Source organism: Ischnura elegans, chromosome X (assembly GCF_921293095.1).
Source record: "Ischnura elegans chromosome X, ioIscEleg1.1, whole genome shotgun sequence".
In the NCBI taxonomy this organism is placed as follows: domain Eukaryota; kingdom Metazoa; phylum Arthropoda; class Insecta; order Odonata; family Coenagrionidae; genus Ischnura; species Ischnura elegans.
The window spans coordinates 41,467,464-41,483,031 of record NC_060259.1 but is presented as its reverse complement, the minus strand read 5'-3'; the positions used below and the strand labels follow the sequence as shown (position 1 = coordinate 41,483,031).

At 37.3% G+C, this 15,568-nt stretch overlaps 1 protein-coding gene across 1 annotated transcript in view; it reads left to right on the top strand.

Annotated features, from left to right (window-relative positions):
- LOC124171749 overlaps window positions 1–15,568 on the top strand; it is a 44,260-nt gene that overhangs the window by 24,397 nt on the left and 4,295 nt on the right. The window contains exons 4-7 of the mRNA XM_046551031.1: window positions 4,429–5,195; window positions 5,571–5,873; window positions 9,022–9,946; window positions 12,174–12,295. Coding sequence (XP_046406987.1) covers window positions 4,429–5,195; window positions 5,571–5,873; window positions 9,022–9,946; window positions 12,174–12,295 — 2,117 coding nt within the window. The remainder of the gene's footprint in view (window positions 1–4,428; window positions 5,196–5,570; window positions 5,874–9,021; window positions 9,947–12,173; window positions 12,296–15,568) is intronic.

Below are 15,568 nucleotides of genomic sequence, written 5' to 3'. Positions count from 1 at the left end.
TTTACTTTGTGTAAATGTATATGAGCTGTAAAAAAACTTCAAATTTTTATTTATTTTCTCCTGAGAAAGTGGCCTAAATATTATGACTCTGTGTGTGCCATGAGTTAGGTATGTCTCCCATTGCTGATGTATTCATTTAATTTTGAAATATGGGTTTGGTCATGGTCATGGTCATCATAGAAGCTTACACAATATGTTAAATTATTAAATTAAAACACACAATATGCTAAGGCATATTTTCCTGGTTAGTTTCCACAACTAATTTAACCCTTATACTGCCATTCCATTTTAGGTGGGATGTATGAAGACTGCCACGGCTATTTTCCGAAATTAGCAACATTTCAGATTTAAAAATTTTTCAGCTACTTAATTTTGTTTAATAAGTCTAAATTTTTTCCCAATTCCCAAGATATATTTACATCTTGTAACCATAGATACATTATGGGGGTTTACATAAATTACAGCCGTTGAAAAGGCCACAATCACGAAAAAAGTGAAATAATTCGGGCCAATAAATCGGCCCCTGGCAGTTTTCGCTCAACCAGCAATGCTGCATTTAAGGTTTAGTGTTTTCACCGCATGGTGTATGTGATATTCCTGTCCAGAAAAGCTGTGCTTTTTAATTTTTTTTGTATTCATATATTTCTCGCAAGCCCTTCTTAGGACCGGGATTTGGTAGTTTTTGTAGGATATGCACAATGCACTATTAATATCGGCCCCTGGCAGTTTTCGCTCAACCAGCATGGGCTGATATGTCAGCCCGGTGGCAGTTAAAGGGTTAATCCTGATAACAGTTTATAAATCTATTAAAACATTTGTATCAGAAAAATAGAAATTTCACAGCAGTTGCTGCATTTAAGGTTTAGTGTTTTCACCGCATAGTGTATGTGATATTCCTGTCCAGAAAAGCTGTGCTTTTTAATTTTTTTTTGTATTTATATATTTTTCGCAAGCCCCTCTTAGGACCGGGATTTGGTAGTTTTTGTAGGATATGCACAATGCACTATTAATTATATGTATGAAAGATATATGGCTAATTATATCTGCCTCTGTAGGAGTATTAATCATATTGTTATAGCGGTAGTTATTTTGTTTTAACACATTTACTGTAGACCTGAATCTGCGTTGCCTGGTGCAGACAGTGATGGGAGCCACCTGTGGGTCACGGGCAGACTTCAGTTTGCATGGCGTGACCCACCGGTGGGTCTTATCTCTTGCCGCTGCCGGGAGGTGGTGCTGCACTTTGGGCAGTGGCCTCCTGCCAATGGGAGAGGGGAGATGGAGGAATGCAAGACTGCCACCACTTGAGCCTCCTGCAATAGTACATAGTGTGCACCAGGCAAGCCCACTGACGGGCATCAGTACAACCAATTTCTGAGATATTCACCACCTTTTGAGGGTCTTATCATAAATTACCCCACACTGGGGGCGGAGGTGGGGTGGATCGCAGTGAACTGTCAAGAAATCTCTTTTGATCAATCCCAAGGTGAAAAGCTTTCAAGGTTGATAGAGTTCTTATTTTTCTCAGCTTTTTCTCTTTTGTCTCTACTTGGATCCCATTAGTCACTCAAATGAACTAAAGGACTAGCCTCTCTCACTTTCCAAGAATTTTGTGTAAACAGTTTTTATCTATATTGCTGGGGCTACTTTTGTTGTTGCTTTGATTTTTAAAACCATGAGTTGATTTTATCTGTAGTAATTTATCAATTCATGGGGAAAATGGAAGTGGTGGCTTTGAAAGTTTTGAAGATATTCAATAAAATATGCAAAATAAGTGGTTTGTCTTAAAAATTTGCTCAATGGACACTTTTTTGGAAATCATGCCTTCAATTGGGAAGCTTATACACCCCTGTCTGCTTTGACTTATTTTATTTTGTTGATCGATTGGTGGATATATGAGCTAGATACTACTGATGGGCAAAGTCGATCATTTTAGTGATTCAATCATTTTGACTCGAGTCACATAAATGATTCCATCAATTGATTCAATCATTATGATCGAAAAGACTCAAAGGAATCATGATTGAAAAGACTCAAAGGAATCAAGATCGAAAAGACTCAAAAGGAATCAAGATCGAAAAGACTCAATCTATGGATGTAATAAATCACTTTGAATAATCGAATAAATACTGCCTCATCTGCGAAGAGCATTGGTAACGCTGATTGCTATCCATATTATCATTTCATTTACTATTTTGATTGTGAATTCCTAGATGAGTAAATTAGATTGCAAAAATGAAGGAAGTAGTGTCATGAAAATATTTGGGAAGGCAAAACTGCCACAGTTTCTTAACACTAATAGAATAATTTCTAACTATATATCTCAAAATATAACACAAAATACACCACACGCTATGCATGAATCTGATCTGCAGGATAATTTTATGAACGGCACAATAAAATGTAACCAGCTTTAACTTTACTTCTTAATGTTCTCCTACAAGAGTCATCTTAATATTTTCCTTTTACGTGTATCGGTGTTATAAATACTGATAACTGCTGGAAAACATATAAGAAAATGATAACACAAGTATTCAGTTCTTCATAACATAGTATTTAATTTTCGCACAACTATTTCTGCCCTGACGAAAAGAGATCAAGCATCGATCGTTCCAAATTTTGAAATAAACCGGGATGATTGGTATGAAACCGGACGTCGGAGTGATTGATGATTGATGATCGACTTGTTTAACGAAATGAATCATGAGTCATTTGATTCACCTAGTGATTCAATCTTTTTGATCGAATCGTTCATGATCGACCCATCACTACTAGATACACTCCCCAATTTTAGGTAACTGGCTTGATAGGAAAAATTGCCTCCAGAATGTGTGCAGCAGTTTGAAATAAGGACTTAAACTCTGTGATTATGAGGAGATGGTGTATTATCAACCTAAGTGTGATACAGAATCATAACATGCGATGGGAACTGTTCAAGCTTATGCATTATCTATTCATCATTTTCTTAGAAAATGTCCCTTTCTATGATTTATAGGTGGTAATATTACACATACTTACAGTATGGTAGGTGCTTCAATACCTTTATGCATATGCCCTTTTAGCGACATTCAGAGAGTATTTGTATATGTAATACATGATTTTCCAATGTGCCGCTGCAGTGACTTTGAAGTTTCTCTTGATATTATTTTTTCCTTAGAAATAGATATTATTACTTAAAGATATGTTCACACTCTGCCCAACCCTTAGTTAACCAAAGCACTGTGTATCCTTCAGTTTTCATGGGTTATGCAGCCATCCATTTTGTCTATCCCTTTGTAGGCTAAAGGTTTTTCTTTACTTCTTTGCTGTGAATTCCCTGTCCAATCCATCCAAATTTCCCTGTCCGTAGTACCAAAAGCATGGCTTCAATGGTGGCATTTGTTACCTTTTTTTAACAGTGAATGACAGGTGCAGTCACTTTTTCAAGGACTGCATATATTCTCTTCCCAATAATTCATTAACAACATGAAATAAATGTTTTCACCAGTGAATAAAGAAAAATCATACGGCTGGGGAGTTGATATGCTAAAGAACATAGAATTATTTGACAAAAACAATTCACTTATGCAGGTAGTGGCATGTAGCTAAGCTACAAAATTTGTAAAGGTGGACTAAGTGACAACAGTATAAAAAAAGTTTTCATGACTTTGATGTCTTTTTTACTCCCTAAGTGTACTTAATCTGGGCTCGTGGGAACTTGTAATGAAAGTGTTGCAAAAAATGGCTTTAATTATGGCTGTGGTGACATTGATTTTGTATTATTATGACAAATGGATTTGAAAGGAATTTTACCTTTGTGAGCTGCATTTGAAATCTTTACTTTTCTTATAATTTTTATATGACCTCCAGTTCATACCTCCCAGCCTGTTAATATTCTTCTTTCCCAGTAATGTATACTTCTCTACCTGCTATTTTTGATGCATTCATTGTGGAATATTTTTAGTTTCAGTCTGAGATATTATCCATTTTTTGCATTGAAAATGCAAAATTCAGAGGGTTGATGATACTCTTAATTATCATACTTTAATCAATCCTTGGGTATGTCTTTAGAAAATTTTGGCTTTGTTCTCCTATTACTAGATTTTTATGGTATCTTGATTTATTGTGCAATGATGAATAACTTTCATATGCCAATAACTTATGACATTTTGAGGTAAAAGGCAGTATTTGCATATTTTCATGAGGCCTAGTTGTTGCATAAAAGGCTCTTATGATGACTGGTAATTTTAATGAAATTTGTGATTTGAACTTCCCTTGGGGTGGCTGAAAGGTTAATGCGTAATGTTTGTCTTGATGTTGTTGCTGTGAATATCATCTTGGTTCTTGAGTTTAAAAGTTTATTTTTACTATCTCATGATGAATATAAAGAAAAGTTGCTGGTTTGTATAGCATGTGAGACTAGCATTTGAAATCTTTTTTTTTCTACAGACCTTAGGCACAGCAAAGGGGAAGAATCATCTAAAACTACTCCAATTATTAAGAACAATATTAAAGAATGTGATGTTAAACCAAAGAACAAGAAGCATGTTTCTACAGCTAGTATTGTGGCAGACTTTGGACACGGAGTTGGACCCCCACAGAAAGTATTTACTCCGGAATCAACATCAGTTAGTGTTGTGAAAGCGGAGCATCATCAAGAGCCACCTCAGATAAGGCCTCCCAGTAATTCCAAATTATTGAAGGTGGAAGCTGAAAAGATCAATAAGCATTCCAGTTCTAGTAAAAATCACAGCAAGCAATACAACTCCCAAGATGTTATTGCCAAGTTAAGTAATACTGTGAATGCAAAGCTGCCATCAGTGAAATCTTCACGGAGTTCCAGCTCACATTATGTAGATAGTGTAAAACAGTCAAAATCTGGCCACAGGACAGTTCCCATTAAATCTGGGCTGCGGTTGCAGCTTGTTGGTACTACAAACCTTCTTTTGTTCAAAAGGAACTCCAGGGCTGTTCTGGCTGCTGCATCAGAACTTAAAGTTAGACATAGGAGAAGGCATAGAAGGAGTCGATCTCATAGATCGAGATCAAAAATTAAAACTTCAAAGAGGATTTTGCCCATTGTTGTGAAGAGCTCTCATTATTCCCCTATCATTGCTCCCTCTCCCTCATTGGCGCCCTCACCCTATGTGGCACTAACACCATTGAAAACTCTGAAGTGGAACAATAATGTAGAAGGAATACCATCTCATTTAAAGGTAAATGGTTTATTTTATTTTCTTGGGTTTACTTTTTCTTGTAACTCTTGAGCAGCCGCATTTTACTATACATCATAGTATTAATGAAATGCATTACTCAAACTTCTCTCTATAATGTTTTCATGGGTATTACAAAAAAGTTTTAAAATGTTGTCAAAAATTGCAAAAGTTATTTTTTCATGGTTATAAAATTTTTTTGAAATTTTCAAATTACTCATTGCTGGTTTTATATTCTTGCACACATTATTATCAAGTTGCAAATGTAACCACATTGCTAAATGGTTGATAAATTCTAAGTTGTAATGACTTACTTGGGTCTTCAATTTTTGAAATGTCCTGTTATTTTTCAAATTCTTGAAATTTCTCCTTTTTCAGCCTTCATTTTCATCTCATCCCAGTGGTTTCCATGCAGGGTCTCTTGTCCCTGTTTCCAAGGCTAGTGATGGAGTGTTGCAAATGTTGACTGTTGATACGGCCCATAACCATATGGTGAAATCAGAGCTAAGGCCCCCTATTTTGTCGTGCAAACCTCATGGACTGATGAGGAACCACCTAGATAGTAGGATGAGTCACAGCTATTTGCCAGGGAATAGCATGCTGGTTCCAGCTCTAATGCCGCAGGCACCAATCCGTGTACCTGATATTTCCTGGTCTTCGGGGCATCCTAAGTCTCTTGGGGTAAATTAATAATTGTATTTTTTTATAAGTGGTGGGACTAATGCTTGTATTTGTCTGAAGTGATTGAATGCATCTAATGTTTTATTCAGAATGTTAACATCTCCTTAACATTATTTAGTTCTCTATTTGAAATAACACCCCCAATAGATTTCTATGTTAGTGCTCTGTGTAGTCATTGTTTGCCCATGTCCTTAGTGCATATGGGATGCAGTTGATGAATGAATCGGTGTGAGCTGGTCTTGTGGCATCTTGATTTGATCTGCTTGTGAAGAAACTTGCTTTGATAGTGTGGTGAATGGCTTAATTTGATAGAATTATTTGTAATCATCATTTTATCTCATAAATATCTTGTCAGTCTTATATCTTTTTTGATTCAAAGATTTTCTGTATGTATGTACAGTTTTTATGGATGTAGATAATATTGTCATGTTAAGTTTAAAATGATAGCTAATGGCTCACTGCACTACTCTTAGCTAACAATTAAAAGGCTAATTGTTGGTTAAATTAAGCTCCTTTAGCTAGCAGTTAGTATTATTTTTGGCTGTTCATAGTTATTTTTTATATAAATTTATAGCAATTAGACTGTGGTCCATTTTGGAATGGAAATTCTTATCAATCATAGGGAATATTTTTTTGGTTGAATATATTTCTAGCTAAGGGGATACTAAATGGTCTCCCTGCCATATAGCTTTTAGGATGCTTGCTGGTTGTGCTATGTTGAAGTCATCAAACGACATGTCATGCATGCACAAATTCATTATGTAACTGTGTAGGTCACCAAGACCCTCTCGTTGTCATCGCCCGGGGATTGATCGGGAAAATTGCACAGAAAAAGGAAAGAAAAAGGAAATTAGTAATCGCTGACTTTGGATGGAATGGAAACTAGAGGAAATGAGGCAGGCGACAGTCCCCCCTTACATCCGGGAAAATCGCACAGAAAAAGGAAAGAACTCATGTCGGCAACAATCACCCTTTATTCTTGCTTCATTTGTGTACACACACCGACTGCCCAGCATACTAACTCCTCTGGTCAGCGTTTCCATTATTTTCTCGGGTGCATAGTAGGATCTGGAATGTTACATTACATCCATTCCCCCCCAAAAATTTAAAATTTACAGACATGGGCATTCTAAACACAATCAGGTCAAAATAGTGAGTCCTTTAAACATAACAAAGAAAATCAACTCAACACCAAGAATAAGAAGAATAAAACCATCACAAACAATTTCTGCGAAAAATCCACAGAGGAAAAATCATTCGCCTTGACTGGGATTCGAACCCGGATCCCTCGATTTCCGGCTAAGTGCTTCAGCCAGTTAAGCTACCGAGGTGTCATTCTCCCCTGTGGAAATTTGTGGACTATACCGGAGGGGGTGGTATGGACTGCAGAGCATATTATGCGACTAGCAGTCCAAGTTGTGCGCACGGCACCACAGCCGGAGAGCGCTACGTTAATTAGAAAAGAATGTGTAAGTTGCCTTCTCTTCAGGACAAAAAATTTCATGGCGCAATCATATGTTAATGCTTCACCCTCTGCAGTATGTTCTGTGTAAGACATGCGCAATAGCATCAGTTCCGAACTTCACCTCGCACGAGTGGTTCCGTACTTTCCAGGGTGGGTTGACTTCGAACTAGCGAGTGTTTTCTGTGTGTGTTGAATAAAGTAAGGTTTGTAATGTAATGTAATTTTTTTGAGGAATGCATAGATTTTTCTCTTTTCTAATCCTTTAGTGGCCCTAACAAGCTATTTGTGGAAGTTGGCAGGTTCCCACCTGGCATGCCTTATTTTTCATTCTTGCTTTGCCAAATCTAGTTCAACACACCAAAAGGCTGCATTGTAATTGCTTGCATCCAATTCTATCGTTGAGGAAGCATTTCTGATAGAAAGACAGCAATTCAGTTTGTCACAACCTCTCTCACTCGCACAGAATTCAAGTAATTTTTTTTATTTGCCTTCTGAAAAATGAATTATCTCTTTCTTGTCAAATTACTCTTGTGAAGGCTTTTAAGGTTCTGGCCTGGCAACAATGTCATCAGCATTGACTACCATTACCCAGTAGCCTATATGAGTGTCTACCTCTAGCTTTCAAATATACCAAATTTGACTGACAATGAATTGTTGAAAAGCAATGGATGACTGTTAACTATGGAATGACCTCATTCGCAGAATTATCCAGAATAAAGGATTTTTACTTAACTATGTTGCACAAATTGTACCTTATATATGGGGTGAATATGCAAAAATTTCCTCATGATAGTAAGGAAAAAACTTGGGAAATTTGTAAAAATAATTTAATATGTAGTTATTCTTGTAAATACTATTTTTCATCACTTGGTTTTCATTATTTGTCATCTTCCGGTAAATGACCTTTTCCTTTTGTCTTCTGAAGTTGTATGTGCTCATGATTCAATGCAATTGCCAAAGATTTGGTGACCCCAATCTCCTATAAATGCATGCTACTTCCTAATAGGGATGCCCTGCTCATGGTAATTCATAATTTCAAGTTATTTCTTCACGTGTTTCCTGTCTTCCTTTTATCACCGTCCCTTTCATCTATTTATCGTATGATTCATTTTTTGTTCTATGAATTTAGAATGGTTGCAGTGGTTGCACACTCCAGTTACTTTTGAGTGGTCCACCTCTTTAACTCTCCAGGTCCAACATCTTTACTCTTTGAGTATCCTCTCAGTGCCTATGCCTCAAAGATATCTTCTATTTTTTAATTTGTCATTGGACATATTTGATTTTTTAACGGGTTAGAGGGGAAGGCTAGTCAGGTGGATTGAACATGAAATGTGTTGGAGAATTTTTGCTTTTCTTTGTTCATAATTTAATGGAGATTTATATCATAAGTTTTCCTGGATATCAGACAATTACTTATATTATACCACTTATTTTTTATCAGAGTGCGACCTGGGTTTCAATTAATTAATTAGCGCCTGAAGATGATGATAATTCATTAAAACCCGGGTCGCGCTCTGATAAAAAATAAGTGGTATATGTAATTGTCTAATATCCAGGAAAACGTAAATGAATCTTGAAATGGATTGTGTTGTTGTTGTTGGATGGCATAGGGATCAGGGAGAACTAATTTAATAGCATATAATTGTTAAGCCTTTTTGTAATCCAGTTTCTTTTTTATTGAAGGTATGCCCACTGCAGATAAGGAAAGTTGGTGGAATGATTACTAGTGATAGACGACTGGACTGCTTTTGGCAATATATGAAATCTGCATTATTGGAACAAGAAGCTTATCAAACTACGGTGCTGTGTAGCTCTCCATCGTCACAACCTGATTTTCACCAAAATCATAAGTCATCCATCAAAACTATATTAGCTAACTTATCATCTAACAATTATTCTAGAAATTCTGTTTGCAAGCCTTCCAATATGGGTTTGAGGCAGTTTCCTCTAAACGCATACAGTGAAAAATCCTATAGTGCATCTTTAAGAGGTGTTATTGATGTACCACCCTCAGTTTTACTCATCAGTTCAAATAACTCTAAAGCTTTATCTAAAAATAACTCCTTTATTTCACAAGTGACTAAAGTCAGTCCTATAATCAAACATAATCCTCCATGTACTACTACCACTACCACTACGCAACCTTACCCTGGCATTTTTCTCAAAAATGGGCAGCACGTATTTCCAAGACATTTCAGAATCAGCTTGAAGAGGAGAAAACCGATGCCAGTCGTCAATAATGTTGTGAAAAAGCAGAAGGAAAGTGATGCGGGAGAAAAATTAGAAAATATGGTATACCATGAGGAGTATAACTTGCCAAAATGTGTACCGCTCATGCAATTTCCTGCTTCAAATGGGCTCTCAGAGCCAGTGAATAACTTCACGTCATATCCTGAGGAAGGATTTAAACAAGTGGCTACTCAGAGTGAGTTGGAGGTGGACGTGAACTCAATAGGGTTGATTACTACTAATGGAGAGTCTTTAATTGAGCCTACTGGAAGATTGCCTAGTCTTGACCAGATTAAGAATGATCTAATATCAAGTTTTCACACCATGAAGAGTACATCACAGATTATGGATACTACCAACAAATCAACCCTTAGGAAAGGTAAGGATTTGCAGCAAGTAAAATTTTTTTTTAATTTCTAGCTTCTGAGTGACGAGTGCTATTGTCCCAATCCATTCTTGAATCATGTCTAAGGTTGTTCTGTGCAATTATGTCAATCTCTAACGCTTGTAATGAGTATGGGACTGGAAGTTTACATCTCATCACTGTGTGATTGTTACTGTGTGGTATAGCTTACTCACCTGGTGTTAGTGTCATTTACATGAATATTTAGGAAAGATTTCCTTGACTCAAAAGTAGCGTGGGTGTCCTTAAACAGGAAATTGTGTAATTAAGAGGCTATAAATGACCATCTCATTATTCAGGTGGGACAAATCCAGGAATATTTTTGCATATTATTATGCACTTTGCTTGTACATTGAAGTTGCATGAATATAATTTAAGATCTTAATAAATATTATCATGCATAAATTATTCATTCATTTTAATTTAAATAATTTATTCATCCTTTTTCCCTGTCAACCTCTAGAATTAAACTACTGATGTATTGTGAGAATGCTGTATCTTGGGAATGATGGATGAAAAATAATGCTATATAATCTAGTTTCATATTTGTGAACATAATGCTGCCATCTGAAGTGTCATTCTTATTAATAGATTCCAAATACTAGTGCAAGACACTTGGCCAGTTGATCTCCACCCTCCATTTGTGTCATAATTTCCTCTCGCGTTGGGGATTGCAAAATTTTTTATTGAAAATCATGCATAATAGACTTATCTTTTTCTACTCCATGTCTGGGTGATTATAATGTTGCCCTTAACATTGAACATCAAGGAGGAAATACATTTCTATCAATTTATCTCTAACTTGTATCACAGGAAAAAATTTGGACTACCCTTTGAAATCATTATTAATTGACAAGCAAAACTTGGCCATTTATTGGTTTGATTCCTCTATGAAAATTGTCTGGTATTATCTCAACTTAATGCCTGGCCATGTAGCTAAGCTTGAATAGTATCAGTTCACTTTTACTTGATAATAAGGCACCTTTGAAAGTTCTGTGTGCTGATTTAGTGTGGCAGGATATGCCTCATTAGGTCTTAGCCTTATTTCTTGTCTTAGCACTCAGCATGTTGAATTGGTGAAAGTAATAGTCCCATTAATACACCAAATCTGTGTTTTTTTCCTAGGGCTAGAAGCCTGCTTTCAAGGACTACGATAACATAATAAGTAGTATGAACCTGAATTTTCTGAGAATATCTATGTGTGGGTAGCAATTGAATGGAAGCTTTGGAAGCAAGATTAATTTTTCAGACTGAAAGTGAAAGAAACAATCCTCTCCCTAAAGTGGAAGTAGTTTAAAATAGCAAAATTGATTGCTTAAGGCCAAATTTATTGGCTCTCTGTGGTAGTTATTCCAATGCAATTTAAGTTAGTGTCTTATTGAAATAAAGTTCAATATATGCATACAGCTTATCTATAAACTTTCTCCTGCATGTCAAGAAACATGGGTAAATATTTGATTTGGTATTACATGTCCAACTAACTTACCAACTTCTAATCAAAGTAGCATTATTATCATCACTGGTTGTCAAGGAAATATGCTGAAGCTGATTTCAGGGGAAAATATGGGATTTTTCAACTGTAAACATGATTTTATGAAAACTGCAAAGGGTGAAAGAAACTTTATTGGAGTAAAGTGGTACTTCATTCATTTAGCCATCTGATGAAAATTCCCAGCACTCTGTTGATCGGAAGTACTTTTAGAAACTAAAACGTAAAACTGCTGCACTTGACTCATTGCTTAACAAGTGGGCCTGCAGGTGGAGGTCATTTGGGCGTCCTGAGGGCCAATTGCAACAAAATATATAGTGTTAAAAACTTCTCCTTGAAACACTACATATATTTGCCAACTTTTGTGGTGATTGGTGAAATGGTGTGGCTTATTAATGTTTGATGTAGCAGAATCTGGTTTTATTTATACTTGGATAAGAGGGTATTACTTTTGTTGGCCGTTTGCCATTGTAAGTTATCCAGAGGCAGATTAAGGTTGTCGTCTTGGCGGGACGATTCATTATGCTCCGCTGTGCCTTGGTGGAATGCAATACCTCTCAGTGATGTACATCTTAGGTCCAATGTACATCTTAGGTCTAACGTGGGTAGTTGAAATCATTCTTTCTTGTTAGTTTAATGATTAGATTTTCTTGCCTTCCTATTACATGATTGAAAGTTCATCTATTTTTCTGCATGTTATTTTTTATCTTGTAGTTACTACTACCCAATGTCCAAATGTGAGAATATCCTCTGCAACTGGAACTGTGCAAGTCAGCAAGCCTCAAATCACTTACCTAGCAACTGGGCCGGTGACATTTCAGCAAATCAGTCCACAGGTGTGGTATTGCTATTATTAAGAAAATATTTTCCTAGGCTGTTGTTGAAATTGCCTACACCCATGCCTTGTATAGCGCAAGGGATGCGTTCCTTGGGGTCTTTGCACTATACGAATTTGCGTAATACGAGAGCATTTTAACATTGGGAAGATATGGATGTGTTCCTGGTAGCACAGGTGGTGGGTATCGAATTTCCTCTTAACCATATATTTTTCTATAAATAGCCTTAGAAAACCTTATTTATATAAATGTTCATAGTTTAACCCTTTTGCTGCTTCAATAGATTTTTCATCGGTTCCATTATTTTGCCTATTATCCAGAAAAAAATGAATTGAATCATTCATTTGACGTCGCTGAATGTCGCCGCACGAATGGATGTAGTTCCGCTAGAATTTCGAGCAGATGACAGCACCTACGATCGAAGGGAGGGTTTTTCGAAAACATAGATATTTACCTGCATGTCGTGTTGAAAGGAAAAGTTTTTTGAAAGTCGTGGAATATCCCCGCATGTTGCAGGCAATAACCATAATGTTTTTTGCGGGTATTCCCGCTTGTAGCAGCGAAAGGGTTAAAATATCTTTAAAGATAGTAGGCACGCATTCAAAGACTTCTATTCACGTTTGAAAAAATTCATACGTGCTTTTGAAATTCCCTCCTGTCGTGCGGGTGGGCTAACATCTGCTATCTCAGGGGTTCGTAATGCATTGCCGGCAGTTAACGATTTTTCAAACCAGTCTGTCTATCTAATATTGAGAAAGTCATTGATGATGTAACTATAAAATTGAATACCAGCTCATTCAATGGGCACATTTTTATACGTAGTAAGAGCCAAGAAATGCCAGCCTATCATTGAGAATTGAGGCTGTTTGAGGCATGGCATTGAGGCTGTATTTGGAATGAAATTGTAACTAGGCTGGAAAAGGAGGAGGAGAGTAGCTTGTAAAGTTGATTCCCTTTCTATTGCATAATTCTATAAAGCATGACCAGGAGGAACACATTTTTACACAAATTCCGAGTGCTATTTTGTGCTTAGTAGCAGTGAGGTCTCCTCATTTCCACCATTTTTTGCAGTCACTACAATACACGGCCCAATATGCAATGGGGTCATTCACTGAGATCTAAAACAGCAATTCGCTGTAAGAATTCCATTGATGAAAGAGAAATGTAAGCTACGTCAAAATTAATCTTACCCTTTCAGCAATTCTCTCATAAATCGTACGATAAATCCACAGAGAAAAAAATCATTCGCCTTGACCGGGATTACCAAGGCGTCATTCCTCCCTGAGGATGTTTGTGGGCACTACCAGACAAGGTGGTATGAACTGCTGAGCATATGATGCCACAAGCAGTCCAAATCATGTGCACAGCACCACAGAGAGCAAGGCCCAAACTTAGAACACATAGACCAAAAAATCCACCAAGTCCGACCTGACCGGGACCTGGACATTCGAGTCCTGGTTCCAATCCCATTCAAGACAAATGATTTTTTCTCGGTGGATTTTTAGCACAATTTGTGCATTGCGGGTGATTCCCGTAAAGTTATCACCGTGGCTAGTCCCAGTATACCTACTTAAAACTCTCTCTTAAGTTCTAAATATAAAATGCAAATGTTGCTGCCCATTTCTTCTGAGTTAATGACATTGTAAGAGTTATGGTTCATTTACATGTTCAGAGAAATCATTTCGTTGAGGGAAGGCATTGCGTGCAGGAGTGTTAACAACAATGGGCCTCACGAGGCCCATGCACAAGGCCAATGAGTACCAAGCTGAGAAGCAGTAACATGATTGGCTTGAGCTTGTGATGCTACGAGGGTCATTCAATAAGTACATACTTAGAATTTCCAAGAGATTGCACTATATCACAAAATTAACTTCTCCCAGTAAGCAGCACTCTTGACTAGTCAGCTGTCCAAGTTTCAGCTGTATCAATGCTGTAGTTTAATTGTTGTGGCCGATTGTAGTGAGCAACTTTCATTTGTTTGTAAAATTCTATAACAGTGAGTTTCGTGAGGTGAATAAACACTTGTTTTTCAAAGGGTTAACACGGAAAGACAACAAGCTGAACTGTATGATTTTCATGTCACATCTTCTCTTGTGCTTGCAACTATTTACAATTGGGTTAATTGCTGGCCTTGGAGGCGGTGGGGATAAGTTCTCGCCTGCCAAACCGAAGGTCACGGGTTCAAGTCCCGCCTGGGTAGGTAGCCCATACTCAGGGAATGGTTGTATGTGATAGTCCTTGTTTCATGTTATATCCCCGATGTAAAAGGCCTTAAATGAGCTGTTTTCGGGGCAATGAGAATAAATAAAATAAAAAATAAATACAGTACACTCCTGATTATTTGGGCTAATCACGGGGAGAGACGGCACGGATAATCGGAAAACATGGATAATCCAAACTTTTACTTTAATGTCTTGTAATGTTCATAATTTACGTTGCACAAAAAATATGTTTTTACTCATGCAGTTATTCTGTTATTTAAGAGAGCTTCCGGACTCATTGAGAGCTTTCTTCACCAGTTCGCAATCTTTTTAGTGGCGATAACATGGTTGCACTCGTATTATTAATGCTCCATGTAAGGCCTGGTTTCGAAAACCACACATCCGTAGCTGTGTGATCACAGATACAGAAAAGTGGTTTGCAGGAATGCTTCAAAACCGCTGCCAAACGTCATCATGAACTACATTGTCAGGCACCACGCCGCGTAGTCGCGTCTTGTACAAGTTGCCCTGGTTGCAACTGCTACGCGTCGTGTATCCGTGATCAAGGAGTGCGGTTGTGCACTGCGAGGCTTGGAAAACAGGAACACAGAGCTCCCGTGAATGCAGCTAGCACGTGATCGCTTCTGTTTTACGAAAGGGATTCTACCGGAAATAATAAGCCCGGTGTATCCTAGTATTAATGCCCAAATTCCGACAATTTTGCATCTGATTTTTTAAAAATAAATATCGCGTAAAAAACTGAGCGAGAGTGAAAATCATGCACGGATAATCCACAACCAGGATAAACTGCAGCCGGATGATAGGGAGTCTGCTGTAAATGAATTTAAACGTGGCCGCACATCCAAAAACAATATACACTGTTCCGGACGCCCAGTGGAAGTGTCTACTCCCGAAATGATAAGTATAAGATAAATGCTTCTTGCCCTGTGTATTAGTAGGAGTATCATGCATTACTCTTACGACAAAGTTATGCCTGATATACAGTGGATGTAAGATGTTAAATTCAAGCCATTTTTAGAGGAATTTCTTACGATTGCTGATGTTTGGCAAA